The sequence below is a fragment of the Populus euphratica genome, unplaced genomic scaffold, assembly GCF_000495115.2.
Source record: "Populus euphratica unplaced genomic scaffold, PopEup_1.0 scaffold151.1, whole genome shotgun sequence".
NCBI lineage: Eukaryota > Viridiplantae > Streptophyta > Magnoliopsida > Malpighiales > Salicaceae > Populus > Populus euphratica.
The window spans coordinates 361,145-388,838 of NW_011500039.1; the positions used below are offsets into that span (position 1 = coordinate 361,145).

The 27,694-nt window shown below is 32.6% G+C and overlaps 3 protein-coding genes across 6 annotated transcripts; 1 reads left to right on the plus strand and 2 right to left on the minus strand.

Moving 5' to 3' along the window:
- The first annotated feature begins 2,367 nt into the window (after positions 1–2,367).
- On the plus strand, positions 2,368–4,660 carry LOC105107202 (transcription factor MYB3-like). The gene is made up of 3 exons (XM_011001041.1): positions 2,368–3,093; positions 3,205–3,334; positions 3,440–4,660. The coding sequence occupies exons 1-3, from the start codon at positions 2,961–2,963 to the stop codon at positions 4,173–4,175; spliced, it is 999 nt and encodes a 332-aa protein (XP_010999343.1). The 5' UTR covers positions 2,368–2,960; the 3' UTR covers positions 4,176–4,660.
- Positions 4,661–6,373: 1,713 nt separating this feature from the next.
- LOC105107203 (protein notum homolog) lies at positions 6,374–10,813 on the minus strand. Of its 4 annotated transcripts, XR_838834.1 has the most exons (14): positions 10,567–10,813; positions 10,243–10,530; positions 10,042–10,124; positions 9,790–9,919; positions 9,632–9,705; positions 9,216–9,302; positions 9,003–9,127; positions 8,857–8,917; positions 8,119–8,172; positions 7,961–8,038; positions 7,766–7,842; positions 7,531–7,636; positions 7,267–7,412; positions 6,374–6,913 (listed from the first exon to the last, which is right to left on the minus strand). XR_838834.1 is itself a non-coding variant. In XM_011001042.1 (13 exons), the coding sequence occupies exons 2-13, from the start codon at positions 10,472–10,474 to the stop codon at positions 6,806–6,808; spliced, it is 1,311 nt and encodes a 436-aa protein (XP_010999344.1). In that variant the 5' UTR covers positions 10,475–10,530; positions 10,567–10,811; the 3' UTR covers positions 6,374–6,805. The 4 variants fall into 4 exon arrangements, 3 of the variants coding, with proteins under 3 accessions (XP_010999344.1, XP_010999345.1, XP_010999346.1); XM_011001042.1 differs by lacking the exon at positions 7,766–7,842 and having other exon boundaries at positions 8,119–8,199; positions 10,567–10,811; XM_011001043.1 differs by lacking the exon at positions 7,766–7,842 and having other exon boundaries at positions 10,567–10,810.
- A 2,352-nt stretch (positions 10,814–13,165) lies between these two features.
- LOC105107204 (Galactose oxidase/kelch repeat superfamily protein) lies at positions 13,166–15,979 on the minus strand. The gene is made up of 4 exons (XM_011001045.1): positions 15,752–15,979; positions 14,959–15,533; positions 13,786–14,364; positions 13,166–13,616 (listed from the first exon to the last, which is right to left on the minus strand). Exons 2-4 carry the CDS (start codon positions 15,525–15,527, stop codon positions 13,607–13,609), a joined length of 1,158 nt encoding a protein of 385 aa, XP_010999347.1. The 5' UTR covers positions 15,528–15,533; positions 15,752–15,979; the 3' UTR covers positions 13,166–13,606.
- Positions 15,980–27,694: the final 11,715 nt, after the last annotated feature.

The following is a 27,694-nucleotide window of genomic DNA, read 5'->3' on the forward strand; positions in this document are numbered from 1 at the left end:
AAATAAATATTTAATAAAATGAATTGAGGATTATATGCCACAATAAATTTACAAAAAAATGTTATAGCTAACTAAAAATTAAATCAAATAGATAAAAACATAATAGAATATATGATATTGTATTACAAGAGTGCTTTAATGTTTTTATTTAATTATAAGATGATATATTTTTTTATAAAACAAATAATAATTTAAATTTCATAAAAGAAAATAATTCCTAATATAAATTTAACGATAAAGAACACTTTGTCTCATGGTATACCTTGAAATCAACAGGAAATATTATTATTATTATTATTTTGTAATCTCAATGAGTAAGTATGAAATGGAAGCTGGTCTTTCTTATCCAGGCAATATACTTTTTCTTCCTGGGTTTAATAAACTTGCATTTTCAAATTTATTTTTATTTAATTATATAATAATTAAAATATACACGCATGCAAATGCCACCAAATTAAATTTAATAAAATAAACACTATCATGAAGGGTTGTATAAAAAAATACTTGCTAATATTATAAAAAGAATGTTATAATATTATTTGAAAACAAAATAAAAATTGAATAATATTTAATAAAATAATATTCAAAATATATTTTTTAATTAATTTATCTTAATGGATTTTAATTAAAAATAATATATATATATATAAAGGTAGAAAAGAAGCCATGCTCTTATGCTTGCAAGCGTAGGACCCATCAAATAAAGTATGGGAATGAAATGTCAAAACCTTATTAAATAGAGATTAAAAAATATGAAAAACTTTGACTATTGGAATTTTAAATTGTGTGCCTCTTGAATTGTAATAAAAAAAAGAGATTGCTCTTTTGTTTAAGTGATAAATATGCTCTATGTAATTTCAATTTATTTTAACAATAAAATTGTATTCTATTTTATTAAATAAAATATTAATTTAAATCAAGATATTTTTTTAAAACAATTTAAAACAAGCTAATCAAAATAAATTATCAAGAAAAAAAAAAGATAAAATTGATGAATCAAGCTCAATTATCATCCAATATATATAAAATGATAAAATTAAAAAAAAATTAATTAATGAAATATAAAAAAACTACCTTGACTTAACATCAAGAGGAAATATGATGATTATTATTATATCACTATTATTTTAATCTCAATGATTAAGAATGGAAGTTGCTCTTTCTTATCAAATGGTTGTACTTACATGCTTCAAGCCGTGAGAGTAAAAGTAATACTTGTTTATATGATTTAAAAATATTTTTAAAAAAAGTATAAATTTTTTTAAAAAATTAATTTTTTTAATATTTTAATATATTAATATTAAAAATAATTTTTTAAAAATAAATAAATATTTTTTAATAAATACTTTAAAAACTAACCGCTGCTGCTTTAAAAACACTTTCAACTTTTACTTTTAGCTCCCTCACATCACAGAAACGTCCTTCATCTGTGAAACATCCCAAGCTAGCCAGGAGCTGACAAAGTCTGATCTTAGCTACTACAGAGCAGAATTTCAGGGCCCTCATGCTCTCATATTTCATATTTATGTATCTTTCTTGATTGAGGTTGATGAACTCTGCAGATTCCACAGAAAGAACCACAGATTCTGTGAGACTCATCAGGCTCCAGCCTGCTTCACTGGGATAAAATGTAAGGGCTTAAGTTGCTCATCCCTGTCGGTGGCCATTACACCTCCGAAAATCCCACTCACCAAGGGACCACAGTAATTCCTTGATCATCATGTGTGATCGAGATCTCCCTTTGACCACTGATCCTTTGTCCCCCATCGATCGATCTCACTCCATGTCCACAGGATTGTTACATTTGAGATCTGATACAAGTTTCTGATTAGGGTGGGTCCATTTGGTGCTATTTTGTTAAAAGGTAGTCATGGTTTAGAATCATTATTCGAGTTCATCATGTTAGGGCTGACCATGGATGGACACCAACAATAATCATTGAAGTAACCCTGCCGCTACATCCTTCAAACCCTAAGTCTTTAATTTGTTTTCTGTACCTACTCGGTGTTGCTTGTGAGATTGCTGATGCATACATAATTGAATTAAATATTCAGTTCTTGACTTTACCAAATGAATATACTCTCTAGCTGATTATAATTTAAAAATTATTTGCTTTTCATTATTTAAACCTGATTTTTCATCTTGAATTTAAAAAAAAAAACAAAAAAAAAACTATAATCCGTAACTTCTAGTTTATTTATAATGCATGAAACTTTTAATTTTAAAAGTATTTTTTATTTTAAAATATATTAAAATAATTTTTTTAAATTTTAAATTTTTTATTTTTAATATTATCACATTAAAATTATCAAACAACACTTAAAATACATCAATTAATTATTAAAAAAAACACTTTAAAAACACATCTAAAAATAAAAACTACACACCACAAACTCTCCCTGACCTCTTTTTTAAAACCACAGCGGCATCAAAAGTTACGAAATGCCAAACACAGACTAATAAGTCACCATCCCATTTCCTAGATGGTGGCCAGCATGCAGGAAGAAGAGATCATTATATAAGACAAACAATACACAAAGACTTCTTATACTCTAATCATTTCTGCTGTTCTCCCCTTTTTTCTGATCTTTTTTTTTTTTCGGAGCAGCTTGTGCATGAAATTGATGCTTGGACCTTGATGAGACGCTGCGGGCCAAGACCAAAGCAATTAGATAGAAGAGACTTAGACATGCGTGTAACGTATCAACCTCTTGAAGGCGACTTCTCACTTCTTTCGAGGCTTCCCCTTCTCCATCAATTAATAATAATTCAGCACCTTCATCATAGATGTTGTTTCCCTTTCTCAAACTTGTATGCAACCATCCTTCCTTCTGATCTCTTCCACTTCGAACTTAGTTGTAACATTAATGAAACACAAGCCTATTAAGATCCCAAGGCTTTGCTTCTTCTGAGTTCTGACATACCATTCTTGAACTAGAAAATTAAGCTTTCTTCTTCAAATGGGGAGGCAATCTTGCGGTTACAAGCAGAAACTAAGAAAAGGGTTGTGGTCCCCGGACGAAGATGAGAAGCTTTCGAGGTACATTACTGAGCATGGACATGGATGCTGGAGCTCTGTCCCCAAGCTAGCAGGTGACACTTCCTGTCTCTCTAGGGAGGCCCCTGCCAAACAACACCGAGATGTTATTTAATTTGCTTCTAACAAGTTTTTGTTTATTTTCTAATGTGATCATGAATTTTCAGGTCTTGAAAGGTGCGGAAAGAGTTGCAGGTTGAGGTGGATCAATTACTTAAGACCAGATTTGAAGAGAACCAGATTCTCATGCCAGGAAGAGAACCTCGTAATCCAACTTCAGTCAGTTCTAGGCAACAGGTGCCAATAATTTAGTGCCTTCTTCCTTGTATTAAACTAACGGTATTCAGGTCAGATCAATAATAACGGTGCTCATAGAACTGTAATGCATTCCTATCCTATCAGGTGGTCTCGAATTGCAGCACAGTTACCAGGAAGAACGGACAATGAGATAAAGAATCTATGGAACTCTTCCATTAAAAAGAAACTCATGCAGAAAGGTATTGACACCAACACCCACAAGCCACTTTCTGAGGTTAAGCTTTCTACCAGCAAGTGCACTGAGAAGGCCTCAAGAGAACTGGATGCAGCGATCTCACTCAATCTCAAGGCAGAAAGTTCAAAGCCATCACTCATTGATGTATCGAGCTGTAAGATTGAAAAAGGAGATGACAATTTGAATGCCTCCAAAACCAGTGCCCACCAGGAATTCTTCCCAGACAAGTCTTTGCCATTCAATCGATACACCAACATCCAGCACAGCACTTTAGATTCAATTGCTTACCTGCAATTCCCAGTCCAGCAGTTGAGTCATGAGCAATTGAAGCTTGACCAGAAGTGCAGTCTTTTTGAGCCAAACCAAGAACTAAACTCCAGAACACCAGTACCTACGATTTCAAGGTCAATCATATCTGCTCAAATGGACAATAAAATCTATGCGGGTCTTCCCTTTCATTCAAAGGGCACATTCAATAACATCCATTGGGATTCAAGTAATTGCAGCAGCGAAAGTAGTGAGTTTCAGAAAAAGTCCTTATTCGATAGCAACATCCTTCCATGGGGGTTGGCAGATGATGGTGGATCATCAGACAAGACCTTACAACTCCATTCCGCTGATGCTGAGACAACAGATATCAAGTGATCGGAATATCACAACACATCATTTCTAGCCGAACACAATCAACCCACACTACACTCGTGATGCACCAAATCAACGTCAAACCACCAGAAATATCGAATAGATGGAGATGGCTCAAACGCAAATTGGCATCACTGGTGGTATTAATAACAATTATTTGCGAAGCTCGGTATACACGTGGTTACGTTGTAATGACTTGTGGGATAATCTAGGGATTAATCAGCTCTTAAAATTTATTATGCAAACATTTGATGGCACAGATGAAGAGGACTTCCATTTTAGAAAGACCTTAGCTGTGATTTCAGAGTGTTTGTTGCAAGATATTTTACTGTATTTCTGTATGTCAAAATGGCAGAATCAAAATGCTAATCCTTGGTTCTTGGTTGGCAGAACTTGCAGATTGAATCTCTTTCTTTCGTTCTTTCTTTCCTTTTATTTTGGAATTTAAGCTAAAAAGTCACAAAAGATACTTTCTTCTTCTCATCGTCTTTCTCTCTAACGCCTACTTCTATGATGATGATTGGGGGGGAACAGCGGACTCCAACCTTGGCAAGCAATTTCCAGGAGTCCAGCAAGGCACCATCTCAGATTGGTGCCATGCATGATCTGTTAAAGAGTAAAAATTTTACCTCTTCTGTATGGAGCAGATTGAGTAGTAGTGCACAAGACTTTCAAATTTCTAAGATGCCAACATGCCTAGAAACCAGGTTACTACTCTAACCACTCTTATCTATCTTTTGAATCTACAAAAGGCAAAGAAAAGAGGATTTGACAACCACAAAACAGCTTAATGACATAGTGTCCGATTTGCATAATCACCGGAGAATAACTCAACCAGTTGTGGTTAATAATTATACATAAGCACCGATTGAGTGTTTCCTCCATAATCATGTTAGTGATCAACTCTATGCCTAGTGCAAGGTAGATTCAAGCACAAATGCCAGCACATTTAACCATTGTGACAGGCAAAGTCCATTTCCAAGCAAGGAATATGCATAGGGTTTTCTTTCAATTTTCCTGCTCATCAGCAACATCAGTAATGGTGACAATATGTTGGCTACCCCGCAACCTTTGAAATCTTGTCATATTTTCTCTAGAAGTTAGAAGAAAAAAATCATAAACTGTTCTAAGCTGTGCATTCAAATATGAGGGAGAAATGTGAAGTATATGATAACTTCTATACCTTGACAATATATTTGAATGGGTCTTGATGCTAAATAGAAGTGGAGAAACGATTTAGAGGAAACCTCTGATGTATAGCTGTAAATTGATAGCATTAATTGAACTTCCTTCCTCTTCTTATTTCCCCCCATTTCTCCTCGAGGAAGACAGCTTTTTGTGGTCATCACTCTTGAGCAATTCAAATGGGGTAGTGATGACATCCAAAAAAATCTAATATTATGTTATTTGATGTTTGGATAATAATTAATTAAATCTTTAAGTCATTATTATTTTCTCTTAGCCTAGGAAGTAAAAAATTGATGATAAAAGTCCTCGTTACGGTAAAAACAATCCATATTCATGAGACTTGAATAATAATATCGGAATGTTAATAACATGAAAGGAAGAACTTTTTTGTGTGTGTGATTAATGCTATAAGATATATAAATTTTTAGAGTAAAAAAACTAAATTTAAATATTTATATTCTTTGAATCTTATCATGAGATATAAAAATTATTTACATGAAAAACTAATATCTTTTATGTATTATTAATGAGATATCAATATAGTATACATATAAAAAAATAATTATTTTAAACATAAATATATTATGTTAATGGTCTTAAAATAGCTTCTTAAACCCTATATAAATCTCCAAGACCAGCTGAATTTGGCTTGAAGCCAAATTCAGTTGATATAAGTCTAACAAATTATCTGATCTATGATAATTTGAGCTAGCTCAATAGTATATTGGATCCAATAATTTAACAGCTTCATAGTTAAGTCTAGCATTATATTAAGTTTATAATTTTTTGGATTCTAACTTATAGATGAACCCAAATATATTATAGCTAAATCTAAATCTAAATATATTAAATTTGATATTTTACCATACTCATAATTTCTTGAATTCACAGCTAAATTCAAGTATAACAAACATATTGGCAAATTCATGTTTAATTATGTAATGATCATCATATCACAGATTTGGGCTATTTAAAAGCACAAAAATATTGAGTTAGAAATACAGAACCATCAGTATAATAACTTTGCCGATGATCATCCTGGTGGCCGTCTTTATCAAATGACTAAGCAGAATTCTTATGATGCCATGAGAAATTATGATCAACGTACTTCTAATCATTATTATTTTGTGATTGACAATTGAACTCCTAATGCCTAGAAGTTGTCTGAATCAAAACTAGCTAGTTTCAGCAGGCAGCTGTCTCCCCAAGTTTCCTTAACAACCAAAAGTGTAGTAGATCCTTCAGCATGTTCCCATGCATGAATCTCACAGCTTATAAATTCTACGTTGCCATTTACAACTTTCATGACCCTTCAACTCAGTGAAGATGTAAGAGAAAAAACGAAAAAGGCAACCGAGTCTTGATGACCATCACTTGAACTGCTTAACGAGATTTTATTTTCTTCAAAGTTCAATGACACATATCGTAGCTTTATAACTAGAAAATCACTTGAACACCAGGTGGTGGCAGGTATTGTCACAAGGGTACGGACAGTCAATAGCCATGCTAACAGCACGATCAAAATACCAGTTGCCAACAGACTCCGCTATCCCCTGTAATTTGATCACCAATTGCATTACAGAGAGCCCGCCTCAGTTGTCTATAATTAAAACTCTCAAAAGAAAAGGAACTGCAGTTTTTTGAAAATTATGCTGGTAATAATTTTGTGCTCAGTGGCATTAAGGCAATACAAAGGCATTGGTTAGTGGTGTTCTTCCTTTGATTGTTTCTTACTCGGACACAAGCGAAGAGGTTGCATGTTATCTAAGAATTTGATGGCAGGGATTCACACTGATGGGGCTGTTCAAAATGGAGTATTTAACAAATGACTTTAAGCACATACTATGTAAAGCAGTGATGTGGTATTAACTTCAGAGAATAACAAGTTAGGTTGGAATGGCCTTGCCTTGCTTTTAATGTGGGGAGAACCTGGAGAAAACCATGTGTCCTGTCTCTCTGTCTGGCAATGAGCAAAACATGAATTTATAAAGAATCCGTTTTTCTTCAACCTTGAGAAGCCTCTTACAGCATAGAGCATTTGATTTCTGAAACCTGATTGAGGTGAAACAAGTGTGGTGGTGAGTTACCATAGAAGTTATCATCAAAACACTGCATCGACAAAAAAAGTGATATCATGAAACTATCATTTCTAGGAACAGTAATAAATCACCTTGAAGAAAACTAATTTGTGATCCAGTGCAGCGTGCATAGTTTTTTCTGCATCCGTTCCAGTATCCATGATGATCAGCTGAGGCAGGAGCTAAACTGACCTGGATCTGTTTGAAGGGAAAGCAAGCGCGAACAAATCATTGTTATTTTGTGTCATCAAACACTCTCTGTAAATAGTAGAACGTATTCGTGTGAAGCATGAAATCTCATATGGATTTAGTACGAATGCAAGTGACCTGACTGTATCTGTATGAACGATTCAGTGCATACACTGCTGCCGTAAATGGTGTTGGTATTAACATGTCGTGACACCCTTGCGCATGCGTCACACATGAGGCAGATAGGAATGACAGAAACTTCCTCAGATAGTAAATTCGTTTATATTTCATTAACTAGTTTAAATTTTAGAGCAGTACAGACACAACGCATACCTGCCATGTATCATAAGCTGTATTGACAAGAAAAAGTGGAGTCCTGACGCTAGCAATTGATCGCTGAGGGAAAAAGCACTGAGCGAAGAAGATTCATGAATAATATCAGAGGAAAAATAAAATGGCAAGCAACATATGTGCTGCAGGAAAAAGATTACCATGATTGGATTGAAGCGCTTAGTACAACCCTGGGGCAGGTTCTTTTGCATCCCCTGCAATAGATTACACATGTAGTTTTTCTAAATCAGTTTTACCCTCAAGAATCAAGATCATGACAAATGAACAAATACAAAGAGAAAATTATTCAGATGACTAAAAAAACAGTGCTAACGTGATGTATGGAACAGTGTTCAATGGAAATACATGATTCTGCCGTTGTCAACCGACTTCAAAAATTAAGGAGGTAGCAAAGAAATCCACCCCAAGAAGCATGATCTTTATACATAAAGCTCAAAGGAGACGGTAAAGATAATGTAGAAATGCAATAAAGCAAACGTAGATGGCAAAGTGAAGATGGATTGGATGAAGAAGCATCATTCCAGCATTAACCTGAACGATAGAGAATTGCTTCGGACCAAGTCCAGACAAACTGAGATTGAGTAATTGATTCACTAGATGTTAGGATCAACTAAATAGCTAATTTTTTTAAGATTAAAAAGATCATTATGGAGTATGACAAAAGTTAAATATCAATAGACAAGATGATAGGAATAGAATCATCAATTAATGACTTTCTGCAGGAATAATGATTTCCATCTGGGCCAACAAGAGCTATGCCAAAATATTTTCTTGTTGAGTAATTCGTTGTTCTTGATATACCCATACGTAGCTATGAATCCTCAGGATTCGCAGCACTGAGCCACTGTAATGGAAAATATGAAGGAAAGTCTAGGTACCTGCAGCATGACCACTCCTGCAAACATATATCTTAACGTGCGCCAACCAGAGATGTCAGGTCTGCATACGGGAGACAACTGCAGTTTAGCCATACTAATTGGAAACACAATGAGGAGTGAAAATGCAAGGATCTCGATGTCTTTACACGTCAAGGAATAAACCAGCATCACTGAGGCACTTGACTCTAGCAGTTCTTGGAAATAAATGCCGGAATTCGTCGCAATGTATTATAGCTGCTAAACCCCCAGCTGAACATCCAGACAGAAGAGCCTGCAAAACAAAAAAGAGGGGAAAAAAAAACCTACAAATAAATAAAACTAAAACAGTGGGTAAAAGTTGTATGGCAGGTTTGAGGGACCTGATTAGCATAGCGCATTCCTTTCGACATCAAATCTTCCATGACAACTGACCAGATTCTTTGTCCTCTAAAATAGAGTTGTGCTGCCTGTGGAGCAAGGATGAAGTCGTTATTCACTCAGCCAGAGGCCTGGTAAATTTCATTCAATCTTCCATTACAAAACAAATATACTTCAATTGGAGAATACAGCTCAAGTCCAGCGGCTTAGTGAGCAGGTCAGCAATACCCTCAAACTACTGATTGTGGGGAAACGTACATAAATATTTGTAAATGAGAATGGTACTGTAGATGAGCGGAGACAGAAGTAAGTTTATGTATAATGCAAGATTTTCAGTTCCTGTTTTTGAGACTTGTGCAATTCAAGAACAGACTTTGCAAAGCACATGAAAGAAAATGTGTGCTGAAAGATCACTGACCTCATTTTGACTGTCTCCACTGAAAGATCCACCATCACAATAACGAACCTTGACCCTGTTCCAATTATAAAAATCTGCAAATGCACATAGCAGTTATAATTTGTGCAAGAATTATGAGAGTAAGTCATGTGAAGAAGTTGTTGAGAGACATGAATGACCAGGATTTTCTTCATTTTTGTTGCTGAGAATGCCTTCAAAAGGTATATGCTTTTCCATATAATGTGAAGAACCATGGCGTGTTTTCTTACTAAAAACACATTTTCTGATTGAATTACACCATCCTCCGCCCTGTTTGAGAAAGAAAGAGAGAGAGCAGGTGCTTAGGAGAAGGCTTGAATCCTGAAGAACAAGACATGATAGGAGAGCAAGTAGCCAAGTACTACTGTTAATTTCTGAGTCATGCTGGATACCTCCAATTGAACGAGCCAACTGTTTGCCCCTGATCCATATCCTCTGTGGATGTGGTATCCTGGTAATGAGCCGTCCAGGCAGACTGCATATTATTCGAATAATTAACAAGAGAGAAAACTGGTGAGGTTGCAAGTCATCATCATTCATATTATCAGTTACGGAGGAGATGAGGTGAGAGTTTAAGAGTAATAAGAAGGTACCAGCTCCCTTTGAAGCAGCCGCATTAACAAGTGTAAGACCCACCATTAACGGTGGTGTGCGGCGAGCATATGCATATGCAAATGCTGCTGCTTTATAAGTGACATTATTATTCCAATCTTGGAGAGGCAGAGGCTGAGAGTGTTCGAATTCAGAACAGTTTACACATTTCCATGTTAAAGAGCACATCATTAACCCATACATAAATCCCAACCACAAGTACAACATCATCATCTTCTTCTTCTTCCTCCTCCTCCTCCTCCTCTCACTGCTTGCATTAACTATTTCTTCTACAGACACACGACTACTTGCTGACACTCTTGCACATATATATGTAGGAGTGTAAGATAAGCCGATCCCAACAACTTTATATCAGAATGAGAAGAAGAAGGAGAGGCAACGTGGTATTTCTTCTTCTTCATACATATATTTAATGGATAAATGGAGCAGACAAGATAACACCAGCACTACTTCTCCAAGCTTTTTACAGCAAAACTACACGATTTTTATATATCATTATCCTTTGACAACGTTCGTTAAATAAAGAAACTTGATACTTGAAAATAAAAGGGGCTAAAAAGCCCCTAAAGGACCACGAATCAATAAAGATAAGAGGTGGGAAAAAAAATTAAAAAATAAAATTGAGAAAACAGAAAAGATAAAAAAAAATTAAATGATAAAAAAAAAGTAATTAAATTAATTAAAATTTTAAAAAAAATCAACTAGTTTAATTCAGTTTTAATTTTATAAATTTGAAATTAAAACAACTAAATCGAACCTAAACTAAAAAAACCAAGTAAAATCGAAAAATCAAGTCAAATTAATTTAAACTAGTTTTGGTTTAAAAAAAAACAAACCAAATCTAAACTAATCGGTTTGAACCAGTTTCAATTTTAAAAAAATTAAATTTAATTATTGTTTTATAAGAACAAAACTAATCTAAAAATAATCATCTGAAAAAGATAATACAAGGTAACCATAAGAGAATTTGGTAGAAGAGAATTCAGTCATTCATGTTGGTGAGAAATCAAGAAAAAAATGAACTCCTGAGTTTTGCTCAATTTACAGGTTGATTTGTTAAATCGATTAGATGAACTTTTATTTAATTAAATATAAAACTCATCTAATCTAATTATCAAATCAACAAGTCATAAAAATCAAATCTGGAATTACCGAGTCACATAATTTACCTTTTAAATCAGATCTTATTTAACAACAATTAAAAAAAACTAATAATCACTACAACTAGATAGATTCACCTACCCTCGATAAAATGTAAAATTTCTTTTTTAACAACGACTAGATAGATTAACCTACAACTATAAAAATCAGATCCTGCTGATTTCGGCATGATAACCCTTTCCTCTATTGTGCCCATCACATGGTACTCGTCATTTGGAAGAATATAAATTTGTTAGCAGGAAAGTAGAACATGACTTGTGCAAGGGTCCATCTCACAAAGTCTTGGACCTTTAATTCAATCGACAAGCCATTGCATTTTGTCCTTGTTTTGATGATAATTAGAGTAGTGTAAATGTATCTTTTCTGGTATGGTATGAAATGAAGAAAGGGATGGAAGGCGAAATGGGAAGGGTCCACACTCACTCGTCTTTTTGTTTTGGCGGTGACCTGAAAGTTCTTCTCCACCGACACCCCCGCTAATCATGAAGACTTGCTGCCAGCCAGCTAGAAGGTTGCAGGGACTCACTTTCTCAGCTTTTCACGACTTATGATGATGATGAAAACATTATAAAAGCCTCATGGTAGGACCACTTCTTTAGATTCTATTTGTTTTTTTTATTTTATTTTATTTAAGAAATCTTATCATTTCCACCCCTCATCATCCATGACCCGCCCACTTTTGCCTCTATCAAATTCAAATACTTGGCTTAATTGATAGATTTTAAGAGGTTAAAAGTTAGGCTGCCCTTAACAAGCCCTGCACCGAGCTTACCAAGTCAGATCTTTCTAAGCATCTCACATGACTCAATGATTGTGTAGTTTCATTTGAAAGACAACACTCGGTCCAAAAAAAGTTTTTATAAATGACAAATTCTATAGCAAACTTCAAGAGATTCCAGGCGTTAACATAAAATATATATATGTTAATTTAGATATTCAAGAGTTCCCGACACTCCCACATGAGATTTGTTTCTTTCTTGATTCTGTCGATAATATACAAATCAACAAACTGTTAGTATAAATATCAACAGAAATTTTTATAATTAAATTATCGAATCTGATTATCGAAGTAGGGTTTAGTCCACCATCTTTTACAAAAACAAGTCGTGGTTATATAGAAAAGAATGGTGTTGTGCATCTGCTTCAAACTTTACTTGATGATTCATGGGTATGCATTTGGCATAAGCAGAAAGTTGATGAAAACAAGAGAACCCAGTAGTCGGATTCGGGTTTGAAACCCTAAGTTCAATCAATTAAAATAGTGAGATGGGTTAAGCCACCACAATCCAGAACCAAAATTTGAGATAATGGGTCCCCCAAGGCTCAATTCCAAGTCCAATGACAAGCAGGCTAGGCTCGAGACAGTAGGTCCCATCAAGGACCCTGCCCGGGCCCACACCTGGAGGAGGTCCTAGGGTTCGGGCTTATTTGAACCATGTCCATCAACGACCTTAAATATGAATCTCGAATACCTCCAAATTTCACGCAGGCAGTGCCAATTTCCTCTCTTCCATGCAACCGACCGTCGCACACCACCGCGTCTCAAATCTTTCAGAAAACCCCACCAATACAAGTTATAACCAAACTGACTGCAGGCAGCAAGTTTTGGATTGGACAAAACTCATTGTCACAAGGGCTGTGTTTGCAGTATTTCTATCTATTATTTTTGAAGGTTGATTAAAATCACTAAATTCTAGCTTTTCAATCTAAGTAATAATTGCCATATCAGAATACACTGGCTCCTTTCAGAAGGGTTCGTGGAATATATAGCTTCAGAGATTACTTCTCCCCAAGTTTAAGTCACAATGTGGCTAGGAACATTGAGAAAAGCGTTTGTATTCCAATAGGCATAAACAAACAAAGAGAAACAGTGAAGCAGACTTGAGCCATATTTCTCCTGTCTTTTCCTGTTCTCAATCTTGCAAATGGATTGTTAAGGCATCATACCGTCTTCATTAAACTAATCCTGGAATTAAAAAGCAAGCCAACCGGACGAGGAATCTTCCATTAAACTAATCCTACCTTGTGTCATCTTCGAGTGGAATAGAATTAAAAGGTAAGCCAAACATGGTGTCAACGGATGTCCAATGACTGACTGATGCGCCTGGTTGAAAGGACACTGCCATTACACGCCTCCCACCTTTGTATTAGCCGTGACTGCATTGGCCATAACAAGTGCATTCTTCACGTCCAACTGAAGCATACAAGAGGGTACATTAGCCACAAGAGAATTCTAATCAAAGAGAACTCTACGCAGTTTATTGAGAAAAACTATAATTACAGGATTGTAAAAATTCAATGACGTCATAATATAGGCTTCGCCGAGAGATGGTGAACACCGAAGTAACAAAGGGCTCCTTTACCTCGATGGAGAACAACTTTCCTCTTCCAGGGATGCACATCCTAGAATAGAGCCACATGCTGGTCCACACATTGGCCTGGTTTCCTTCCATTTTAAAGGCCTAGCTACTGGATTGCAAACCCTCACCAAATCTAATCTCACGATGTCAAACCTTCCAGCTCCTGCTTCTTCCCACTTGAGAACCTTTCCACCCAATATATACAGTTCATCTCTAAGGGAAGCAAAACCATAACTAAAGGCCTCCAAAGCCCTCGTGTGGTTGGTTAGAATGACTGAAGGTACTGAACCCACAGTGTACCACTCTCCTCCCTCAGAGTCCCTTGTTTTAATCAAGCTCTCACCCCAATCAACAACTGTGTATACTCTTCCATCACACATGACTTGAACTGCAAATTGCATTGCCCTGGAGAAAGGCCAAATGTCCTCCATTGTGCACCATGTGTTAATTGATGGATTGAAAACTTGAGTTATGTTTGTCTCTGACAGGCCAACCTGGTCACTCAAAACATGAAATTTGCCTTTATATGATAATCCTAAGCAGTCCATCAGTGGTGCCGGCATTGGCGGCAATTCCTCCCATCTGCAATTTCTGCTATGTCATAACCAGCAACAAATTGCACTAGAAAAAAGATTAATTTGAACAAGATCTTAATTCCATTAGCCCTTAAATGAGGTACTGTGGACTAAGTATTGTTCATTGGAATTAACGCAATCACAAACAACCACACCCCCCCAGGGTGACAGCCATTTAACATAGATGTTTCTGTGCATGTACATGCATAATACTCCAAAGAAAATATCCATATTGACTTAATGAAGATGCATGATTGATTGGGGAATGTCATTATAAACCGAAGCAGTAAACTGTAATGGTGATGGATTTAACGAAAAAAAGAAGATATAATCAAATTTTCAGCTAACAAATTTGCAAACTTTGACAATAGAAACGTTCCAGGCAAGACTGGAGAAAATGATGGAAAGAAAAAGGAGGACCATGACAGCTTAGATAATTAACCAAAAAACAGATCATCTTTTGGTAATTAATCATGCACTCAAATCATAAAGCATGCAAAAGCCTGGTGTTTAATAAGAAGCAACCAGTAGTCACTAAACAATTATCATGGGTGTTAGACAACATCACAAATGAATATTGCAGTTGTGCAAATGAACATACTTGTCTGTTAAAGGATCGTAAACCTCTGCCAGCGCAAGCCCCTTGGTGCAAGATAAGTTGCGCCCACCAGCAACATAAACCTTCCCAGAGATAACACTGCACGCAAAGTGAGAACGTGGTGTTCGCATTCTTGCCACATTAGTCCACTGTTTCTTAAATGGATCAAACTGGAGAACATTATCTGTTATTAAAGGTCTTTGAATTAGAACCGACGAATCCAGTGGTGCATAGGAGCCCCCAATGACTAAGAGTCGATTATAAACACAAACGCAGGAAAATCCAAAATGCTGACGGTCAGCACAATCCCCAGAAACCTTTGGCAAGGGATGCCACCTGTCAGCTTCAGGATCGAAGGCAACCCATTGGTTGTTAGACTGCTCAGTAAGAACAAACAGCCAATCACCACAGCATCCTTGTTTCGCTCTATAGCGGGCATAATCAGCGCTGCGAATCATATCCCTCCATCTCTTGGAGACAGATTCAAGAAGTCCATGGTATCCATGAGATACCTTTGACAGACACCGCAAGGCCAGGTCATCCGGCAAACCAGGTATGATGGGTTGATGCATAGATTCCTAAAAAATCAATAGATGGGTTCAAAAATCAAACAAATCCCACCAAACTCTTGATATTGTTTTTGCTTTTATGTTATAAGAAAAATCAAATTTCACATCATATCCTATTATGCCCAGCTAGCCCAGCTGAATTCTTATAATATTGATACTAAACCATAATCATGATAACTAAATTTCGAGAAAGAAAACAAGAAATGAGAAAACATAAACGAAATTACCTTCGTTGACGGGAAGATTTGCCTTTTGAGCTCTCCTTTCTTCTCTTCTCCTCTCCTCTCTCCTAGGGGTTGGATTTTCTCAAAGTCTATCCGTGATTTATATTTTTATCTTCTTCTACGTCATTGTATTATTATACTCTAGACTTTCAAGATTTGTTGACTTTTACTATTCACCTACTATCAAAGACTGTCCGAGATGAGAGAGAGCCCTCGAGACAGAAAACTTTTGGCGACCACATTTTCATCATAAAATAAAAAAATCGATATTAATATTAATGCAATCATCTTGAAAAGGGTAATTTAATTATGATAATTTTACCCTTTAAACATGCCATAAAAGTTATATCAGGGTTTCTAAATTTTTTATTCAGTTTGATTATTGACTCTTGAGGTGATTAGAACGTGTTTTAGGATTATAAATAAAATTGTTGAAGTTTTTAGCATGTTTTTGAGGTGATTACCATTGTTTTACACGTCTTTTTACCATTCTAGTATTTTAACATGAGTCAGTTTTATTCTGAAAAAATAATTAATTCTAGAGAAATAAAAGTTCATTGGACTTGGTAGTTTTTGCATTTTCTTCTTGCCTCTCTTGGGATGAAGAGGGAAGGAAGATGATCAACAGAGAGAAATGGGATCAAACAAGCTTTGAAGAGCAATAGAAAATAAAATAAAATCATGTACGCATGCCTCTAGTCAAATCCACTGAATTTGCAAATTTCTCCAGTAGCTGGAAGTTAGGTTCGATTTCCTGAACAGAAAAACTCTTTTTCTCATGTAAAATATTTAAGAAATTCTTTATAAATCTCAGCGAACGACGTATCTAACTTTAAAATAATTTAATTGATCAAAAATTCAAAAATCATCTAGAACAAAAAGCAAAAGCATGAATCATTTATTTATTTATTTAGCAAGATGAGGGGTAAAAATATTTTAATTAAATTTTTCTCATCAAATAAAATTTATTAATATCAAGATTTTTTTTTAATTGTCTAAATATAAACAGCTAACAACTTTCTTTTTCTTTCCTTATTTTTTAGTAATTATCTTGTCTCATGAATCAAGGGATTAAAATATAAAATAAATAAAATGTAGATTAAAACCTCAATAAATAGGGATCAAAAATTTTTAAAAAAAATGAAAAACTTTGGGGATCAAGATTTTAAAATCCACACTTCATGAACAATAAAAAAATTAATATTAAATTTAATCCTCATACTTTTAATTTATTTTAAATAATAAAATTAAATTTTATATCTTTCAAATTTAGCATTAACTTAATGTCCAAGAGTTTTTTATCACTGCAATAACTCCATAGCAAGTTAATAAAAAATGATAATATTAATCAATGCAATATAAAATTATGATATTAAAAAAAATATTTGTGATTGCAATAAAAAATAATACAAGGATATAAAAAAAAACACTGTAAAAATTCATTCTAGTGAATTGCATTAATGAGTTTCACAATTCAATTGTATCTTGGTTTATAGTGTTTCCTAAACAGATTTATTTAAAAAAATTCAATGAATGATTATATATGCTTAGTTTTTATAAGGAAAAAAAATACACTTGTGAATTCATTATGATTAAGTTAATTAGAAATGTAAAGAGCTATTTAGTTAAACAAAAAATAATAATTTAGTTTTCATTTTATAAATAATAATTTAGATTTTATCAATTTTTAAAATAATTTATATTTTTCACTTATATTTTTTTTAATGAACTTTACTTTTTATTTTATTTTTCTTTTCATATATATTCTACCATACATAATGATTTTCATTTTTAAATATAAATGATATATGTGACGTTGTTTAGAAAGTAAAAAATCAAATTATTTTATAAATTAACTATTTTAATCAAATTTTAAATATTAAAGAATTGAAAAAAAATCTTACAATTATACAATATACTAAAAAGCTCAATGCCCCTCTTAGTATTTTTCAAGGATTAAATTAGAGCAGTGTAATGATAAAATTATCCATGCCAAAAAAACTTAATAGACATGGAGTGAGGGTGGAGTTGTCTTTTTCATAAGATACATGTAGCATTAAAAGAATAAAGGATGATAAAATGGTTCATTTGGATTTGGCTGAGATATGGTAAGGTTACAGGTTTCAGGTGCTAGGGCATGACATGACTGTCAGATACCTGATGACGAGGCCAGGCATAGTTTCCATGCCTTAAGCATTAAGGCCAAACTCGTGCGCCTAGCTACAGACCCACATCAGGATTATTATTACTGTGGCAGAAAAATTATAAATTTGATTTGAATGATAAAATTAAAAATTATAAGAACTTGGGTCAGATATGTTTAATATTATTATTAATATAATTATTAAAAAATATTATTACTATTGAAAAAAACCATAGATTTAATTTGAAGGGTAAAATTAAAAATTATTAGTATTATTCTTATTGTTAATATCAGTATTATTATTATTATTATTATTATTAAATTTGAAAGAAAAATATTATTATTAATGAAGAAAAACCATAAGTTTGATTTGAAGGGTAAAAATTATTATTATTATAATTAATAAATTTGAAATAAAATATTATTATTTTTGAAGAAAAACTATAAATTTTATCTGAAGGGTAAAAATTAAAATTATAGTATTATTCTTGTTATTGTTGTTGTTATTGAGGTTATTGTTATTATTATTATTATTAAATTTAAAATAAAATATTATTACTATTGAAAAAACCTATAAATTTGATTTGAAGAGATTAAAAACTATAAGAGCCCGAGTCAGACAAGTTTAACATCATCATCATCATTATTATTATTATTTTATTATTATTATTATTATTACTACTACTACTACTATTATTATTAAGTTTTTTTTTTAATATTATTATCTTAGAAGAAAAATTATAAATTTTATTTGAAGAGATTAAAAACTATAAAAACTTAAGACAAACAAATTTAATATTATTATAAATATTATTAAATCTATTAATATTATTAAATTTGAAATAAATATTATTACTATAAAAACAATATAAATTTGATTTGAAAGGTAAAATTAATTATTATTGTTGTTGTTATTGTTGTTAACAACTTGGGTTTAACCTCCTCTTCTAGGTCTAAGAAACTTGAGGCTGGAAAGGAGCATTTGACTCAAGTTGTTTGGGTTTGATAGGGGTGCAAATATAAGTCCTTTGAGTCTTGCAGCCCCACCTGACCCAAAACTCTAGGGTCCGAAGTTCAGACCTAGGGCTCTTGGGACTAGTGTGAGGACCCAAATCTCTAGGGTCCTGCATCAAGACTAAGGCTCTTGAATTTGACATCCGGACCTATGACACTTGAATTAGGTGTTTAGACCCAAGGCTAATGGGCCAACATCCAGACCCAAGGCTGATAGGTCCGATGTTTGATTGATACTTAAAGGTGCATTTCAATCAAGGTTTTATATCATCATTTTTCACTTGAAGTATCAATAACTCCTTCACTAAAACATGTTTTATAATAACATATCTAATACTATAAGATACCTTTAATTTATGGTATATGTTTATTTTAAATGCAGGTCTATCACATAAATAAAAGGATTGATTGATGAGTTTAAAAACTGAAATTGAAAGGATAAAGAGATGGTCAAACTTAGAAAAGAGATGTCAGTGCAATCTAAACTGGAATACTGTTCGATAATTTGGTCATATCTAGAGTTGTAAATCTCGGATTTAGGTTTACTTTATATGGATGAAAAGGTAAGACATAGGCCTACAACTTTCATAGGAGCCCAAGATTTAATAAGGCCATTTTTAAGTCCAAATTATAGCAACAATGAAAAAGTCCAAATCTGTTCTGTAGCCCAAACCCTGTTCAGTGTTTGGCCTATATCTAGAGTTCTAGAAGTCCAAATGACCTCCATTGTGTTTTTTCTGAAAAGCTGAGACAATTTTCTATAACTTTCATATTTTTAAATGGTTCCAATTCTAACGTTATCAATGATGTTTTGAGCAGACAAGAGAAGATAATGATTGTCACAAAGTCAAGAGTTGGTCACCCACTTATCAATTAGTCATCAAATCAATAGTTTTCAATTTTGGCCTATAAAAGAAAGCATTTGCCATGCATTTAAGCATCTTGGTTTCCAGATCAAGATCATGCTCTTGCTTTCTCTCTTTGTATTTTTTGTAATGTTTATGCTTTTCTTTCATTAATATCAAGGTTATGCTTTTCATTTTCTTAGTTAACTTTTATTTTATTTATGTTCTTATTTTATTTATTTATTTTTCTTTTTTGCATTATGTTTAGTTAAGTTTATTATGTCAAGGTGAAAAGGTTAGACTAATGGTGTAATAATAAGTATAGTGTAAACTTAACATGGATTTTAATGTTTGATACTAACATGTTTTCTACTTATTATCTTGTTTACTCTTTAATACTTTGCTTGTTAAATGACTAATCTAGATTTATGTTGTATAACACTTAGTACAACAAATGATTGGCACTTTCATAGCTCATACTGTATGGTATAACCGACACCTGAGTTATGAAAGGAACATAATTTGTTGTTAACATAAGTTATAATCATGAATGCTTGACGAGATTTACAAGTATTAGCATTAATTGAATAAGATGAATAATGTAATCCGAATAAGATAACTAATGTAATCATGTTAACAATTTATAATCTGATTGGAACCTTCTTTGTGTGTGATTTCCAATTTAATAATATAAGTTTATACTATACTTGTTTGACATACCATTAGTGGATTCTCTAACCTTGACATTTATTGTTATCATTGTTTAATCCTTACGTTAATCTTCCATCTCAAAGTTCTCAACTTTTTCTTCTTATTCTTTTTCTTATTCTATTATTACTATTACTATTACTATTACTATTAATATTAATATTAATATTATTATTATCAGTATTCTTATTACTATTAATATTAGTATTACTACTATTATTGTTGTTATTATTGTTGTTGTTGTTGTTATTTATAATTTATACAATTAATCTTCTTGTGGTTCGACCCTGATTTTGCCACGTTATTTATTACTTCGACACTCCTGTACTTGGGAGAAGACATCAATCTTTTGGTCGTGTCAAGTTTTTTTACGCCGTTGCCGAGGAGGTAAGTTCTTGTACAAATTATAATATTTATTTTATTTTTTCTTTTCACTTTTCTTGTATATAACTTTGTTTCTTTTGTTTTGTTTTTCCTTCTTTTGTTTTCTTTTTTTTTATTCTATTCCTACACATGCATGAGAGTGTGGTCACGTACTTTAAGTAGTAGACTTTGTAGGGTATCCTCATCATTTTCAAAAAATATAGCCGAAGACGATAATTAATCATTGCATAATGAAAATAATGAGAATAACCATGTTAAAACACTTAGAGACCAAATGAATCCCATAAGAACAAGTGCACCATCATGCATAGTTTCCCCCCCTAATGCATCTCATTTTAATTTTAAGCCAAGCATTATTGAACTTTTACCTTCTTTTCATAGCTTAGTTTTAGAAAATCCATACTTGCATTTAAGGGAATTTGAGGAGATTTCTAACACGTATAATAACTCAAATTGTAGGATGAACACCATCAGATTAAAGCTTTTTCCTTTTTTATTAAAAGATAAAGTTAAAACATGGCTACAAAATTTGAAACCTGGATCCATTCGTGCTTGGGATGAAATATGACAACAGTTTTTAAAGACATTTTTTCCTTCTTATAGAACAAACTCTTTCAAAAGATAAATCACCACTTTCATTCAAAAACCAGGAGAAACATTTTATCAATATTGGGATAGATATCGAGACTTGCTTAATAGTTGCGCTCATCATGGTTTTGAAAAATGAAGATTGGTTTCATATTTTTATAAAAGCTTAACACTTAAAGATAGGTAAATGGTTGAATTGATGTGCAATAAAACCTTTAAAGATAAAGACCCTAATAAAGCAGTGAAGTACCTCGACTTGCTAGCTAAAAATGCTCAAAATTAAGACACTACAGGCATGTATGAGACTCCAAGTAAAATCTAACCTCATACATCTAATGGAGGTATATATAAATTTAGGGAAGATCATGACCTTCAAGACAAGTTTGCATCTTTAGCTAGAAAAGTCGATGCACTAGAATTGAAAATGAGTGATCAATTAAAATCTATTCAAGACATTACATGTCAAATCTGTGAAACAAATGAACATTGAACCAATGACTATCTAACCTTGCCTTCTTTTAAGGAATGTCTCCATAAACAAGCCTATGCTTTAAACAGTTTTCAAAGGCCCAATCACAACTCATATTCATAAATATACAACCCTGATTGAAGAAATCACCTAAAAACTATAAGAACTTGGGCTAAACAAGTTAAATATTATTATTAATATTATAAATAGTATTAAATTCATTAATATTATTAAATTTAAAATAAATATTATTACTATTGAAAAAAATATAGATTTTATTTGAAGGATAAAATAAATTATTATTATTATCATTAACTTGGGTTTGGCCTCCCCTTCTAAACCCAAGAAACTTGGGGTAGGAAAGAGATGTCTGACCTAGATTGTTTGGGGGTGGGTGAGGTGCAGATCGAAGTCCCTTGGGTCTTGCATCCCCGCCTAATCTAAGGCTCTAGGATCCAGCGTTAGGACCCAAGACTCTTGGGTTTGACGTTTAAGATGAGCCTAAAACTCATGAGCCTGATATTGCATTCAAACTTACTTAAATTTAAGTCAGACAAGTTTAATATTATTATTAATATTAAAAACTTTATTATTTATGTTATAAATATTATTATTTTTATTATAATTAATATTGAAACCATAGATTTGATTTGAAGGGTAAAATTCAAAATTATTATTATTATTATCATCATCATCATTAATAAATTTGAAATAAAATATTATTACTATTGAAGAAAAACAAAAAATTTAATTTGGATGGATTAAAAACTATAAGAACTTAGGTTAGACAAATTTAATATTATTATTAATATTATAAATATTATTATTTGTATTATAAATATTACTTTTAGTATTATAATTTATATTATAAATATTGCTCTTAGGTTTGGCATTGTAGCCAAACTCAAACCTAATGCGCCAGACCCAAGAGCATTATGTGTGGCTGTAACGGTACGGTATTGTAGCTAAACCTAGCCTAGACCCAACACACCAGACCTAATGCTCTTTGGCTTGGTGTTGCGGCCAGACCTAAGAGCGTTAGGTGTGGCTGCAACGTATTGGGTATGGCTGTAACTCCATACCTAAGAGTCTTGGGTTTGGATGCAATGCCATACTCAAAGCTCTTGGATCTTTCTTTGTAGATAGATTGAACACTCTTGAATCATAGGTTTTTTTTATAATTTTTATGAAAAAAAGTTGGCCCACACCGTAGCACGGCCACCTAACTAGTTAAATATAAACTGTAGCATGTATAAATTTCAATTTAATTTTAATATTTGAAATTGAAAAAAATAATGGATTTGAATTAACAAAATAAAAACATAAAATCATTGAAAAAAGACATTTTATTAGTAAAAATAAATTTTATAAAAACTAGTTTTAGAGCATCACTCATCAACATCAACATTATCCTTTGCTTCACCAATTCTACAATTAAGAGAGAATCAATGTTTAAAGAAGCAAAAATATATTCCATGAGTTCTCTAGCTACCAAAATATATCCCTTGAGTTTTACTCATCACATCCACTTTCTTCTCTTACCATGCCGTAAAGAACCTTCACTGTGATTAATGACGTGCAAACTTTAATCACGCTCGAACTAAAGTTCAACTTGTCTTGTCCTCGAAATATAGTTTTAGACTAGTTTTTTTTTCCCATGGTTGAATTATTATTTTTTTTCAACCTAAAGAATATATAAAAATTCTAGAAAGCTAAAAAAAATTAATTTATACTAACTAAAACACTTTTCAAATATTAAAATGGTGATACATTGTACAACATATGTTTTTTTTTAGAAAAAACATATTAAGATTGTCATAACCCAATTATGGGTTATTCTTTAAAACTAACTTTTTTTTCAAAATAAAAAAAAAAAAATAAAATAAAGGCTGGTAACATAGAGACAATAGGCCGGGAAATTAAACAATAATTTTGAAGCAAATTTTAAAGCCTAATTGTATCTCATTATGCCCAAAATGAAGAAAAATACAACTTCAATGTCAAATTAAATGATTATTGGATAAATTTGCATAAACGTTATGTCCAAAGACATAATTAATTTTTTTAATAGACCAATTTGATATAATCATAGGCCAAATTAAATTTTAATTATGTTTAAGAATTAATTTGGGTTCAATTGAAGTATATAAATTAAGTTCAAGAACTCAATTATACTTTAAATGAGTCAAATTAATTTTATTTGGAGCTTAATTGGTGAAAAATTAAGTTTGAGAGCTTAATTTGAGTTTAATTGAGAAGATTATAATTTTAAGAGATCAAATTAAATTCTTACCAAGTTAATTAATTGAAATTAGGGGCGAAATTGCAAGAAAATTAAAGTTTTAGGGTCAATTAAATATTAAATTGATAAATTTCACAGCCAATGGCCAATCTGCAAAAAGCACCAAACAATAGCGGCTTGATTGACCAGAATCGGGGGTGAAATTAAAGAAATTAAAAGTTTAATGGTTAATTAGGGGTTAAATTGCATAAAATCAAGACCAAAGACCACAGTGCAAAAGATGTGTAAATTCAGGGTTGTAATTCAAGTTTGAAAGGGGCTAAATTGCATTAAATCAAAAGTATATGGTTAATTAGGGATATAATTAAATCAAATTAAAAAGGGAGGACCAAAACGAACTTTTGCTAAAAACAGAACTTTGGCACTGTTCATATTCTACTTCAATTTTCTCTAAAATGACAACTCAAGAATGCTACTTTGCAGGTGTATTTAATGCATCTAACGTCCATCAAAATTAACAAATCTTAACGTAAATGATCCTCTACAATTGCTCTACAATCCCATATAGCTCGTTCAAGTTGAATGACAACCCGTCAGTGTAAATGTCGACGTAAAGAGATTAACTCAATTTGCCTTTTCCTCCAAATTTGACAACTCAAGATGCTTACTTTGAACCAACGATTAGGATCCTTCCCAATTGAATCAAGGGCTGTAATTTTTTCCTTGTATAGATAAGATTGCCCACTTCCACCGTCTATAAATAGAAGTGGACTTCATGCCCTAAGACAAAAGAAAATCAGAAAGTCAATAAAAAAACTAGCTTTTTTCGGTTTCTGCACCTCTTTTCTCTTTCTCTCTCTACCGTATCTTTAGCCGTTGAAAACCCCACAGCAACCTTTCTCCTCCACCAATAAATGGCTGCTTAGTCTCCCCACAAACCCAAATCCTCACCGAAAAGAGCGACAACCACTGCGAGGTCCTCCCTCTTCCCGTTGTAAATTTTCTTTTTCTGCTTCAGCTTCTTTCTTCCTTTTCCATAGGAAACCAACACCATTACCATTTCTTCCTCTAGCTCTGCCTTAAGCAACCAGCACCACCACGCGTTGCCAAGACCACCACCAACCAACCACTACTGTGTCTGTAATAAGCCACCATGAATGCCTTTCTCTCCTCTGCAAGAAGTTTCTTCTTCCAGCTGTGACCAACGCTGGCCTCCATTATTGCAACCGCCAGCAAAGACACCATCCTCTCCACTGGCACGACCACAGACCCTCACCACCTCAGGTAGTTCTTCATCCCTGCCTTGCATCAACCTTCCCCATGCTCCTTATTACGGTCACTGAATGCAAAATTCATTATACATGCAGCAACCAAAATAATTAGCTTCGCACCTTGGGTCAGACTAGTTTTGGCCCAGCCCAAATTGTTGGGCTTGGTTCGGCCCGACTCCCATTAAAAAAAAATTCCAAATATTTTTAAAAATCCTTTCATTTTTTTTTTAAAATTTTCTCGCATGTTTTTCTACTAATATTGCTTAATATTAGGTTGTATACTTACACTATAAGATACAGATTCCGTATTAAAATATCTAATTTCCTCCAAAACTTAAAAAAAATAAATTAAAATTAAAATATTTTCAAAAAAATCTCAAAAACTTTTAAAATAATTTCACTTTTCAAAAAATATAAACTATATATTTTATTTTCATGCATATGACCAAATCATATAAATTATCAATGCATATTTTCATTAAAAAATCCAAAAAAATAAATGTCATAATCAGTTTATGATCATCCATTAAGGTTTGGTTAGAATATCAAAAACCTTTTTCCAATATTTTTTTCAAGGTCAAGATGTAGAGTTTGAGTAAAATTTATAGGGTGTAAAATTATATAATAAAGTACACCCTCAAGTATTAAAGATACAAGGTATAAATAAATACGATACTAAAATTCAGATTTTAGAATGGTTAAGATTTAACCCGATAAAGTAGAGACTCTTTTATGAAGAGAGATCTGCCTTTAATCTTAGAAAAAACCAACAAATAAAAACTCAACTTAAAAAAAAAAATCAAACAATAATGCAGCTTGTCTTAGGTAGGGTGCATTGGACATCTTTAGCTAGAAAAGTCGATGCACTAGAATTGAAAAGGAGTGATCAATTAAAATCTATTCAAGACATTACATGTCAAATATGTGAAACAAATGAACATTGAACCAATGACTATCTAACCTTGCCTTCTTTTAAGGAATGTCTCCATAAACAAGCCTATGCTTTAAACAGTTTTCAAAGGCCCAATCACAACTCATATTCATAAATATACAACCCTGATTGAAGAAATCACCTAAAAACTATAAGAACTTGGGCTAAAAAAGTTAAATATTATTATTAATATTATAAATAGTATTAAATTCATTAATATTATTAAATTTAAAATAAATATTATTACTATTGAAAAAAATATAGATTTTATTTGAAGGATAAAATCAATTATTATTATTATCATTAACTTGGGTTTGGCCTCCCCTTCTAATCAAACCCCTTTTAAACCCAAGAAACTTGGGATAGGAAAGAGATGTCTGACCTAGATTGTTTGGGGGTGGGTGAGGTGCAGACCTAAGTCCCTTGGGTCTTGCATCCCCGCCTAGTCTAAGGCTTTAGGATCCAATGTTAGGACCCAAGACTCTTGGGTTTGACGTTTAAGATGAGCCTAAAGCTCATGAGCCTGGTATTGCATTCAAACTTACTTAAATTTAAGTTAGACAAGTTTAATATTATTATTAATATTAAAAACTTTATTATTTATGTTATAAATATTATTATTTTTATTATAATTAATATTGAAACCATAGATTTGATTTGAAGGGTAAAATTCAAAATTATTATTATTATTATCATCATCATCATTAATAAATTTGAAATAAAATATTATTACTATTGAAGAAAAATAAAAACTTTAATTTGGATGGATTAAAAACTATAAGAACTTAGGTTAGACAAATTTAATATTATTATTAATATTATAAATATTATTATTTGTATTATAAATATTACTTTTAGTACTATAATTTATATTATAAATATTGCTCTTAGGTTTGGCATTGTAGCCAAACTCAAACTTAATGCGCCAGACCTAAGAGCATTATATGTGGCTGTAACAATATGGTATTGTAGCTAAACCTAGCCCAGACCCAACATACCAGACCTAATGCTTTTTGGCTTGGTGTTGCGGCCAGACCTAAGAGCGTTAGGTGTGGCTGCAACGTATTGGGTATGGTTGTAACTCCATACCTAAGAGTCTTGGGTTTGGATGCAATGTCATACTCAAAGCTCTTGGATCTTTCTTTGTAGATAGATTGAACACTCTTGAATCATAGGTTTTTTTTATAATTTTTATGAAAAAAAGTTGGCCCACACCATAGCACGGCCACCTAACTAGTTAAATATAAACTGTAGCATGTATAAATTTCAATTTAATTTTAATATTTGAAATTGAAAAAAAATAATGGATTTGAATTAACAAAATAAAAACATAAAATCATTGAAAAAAGAC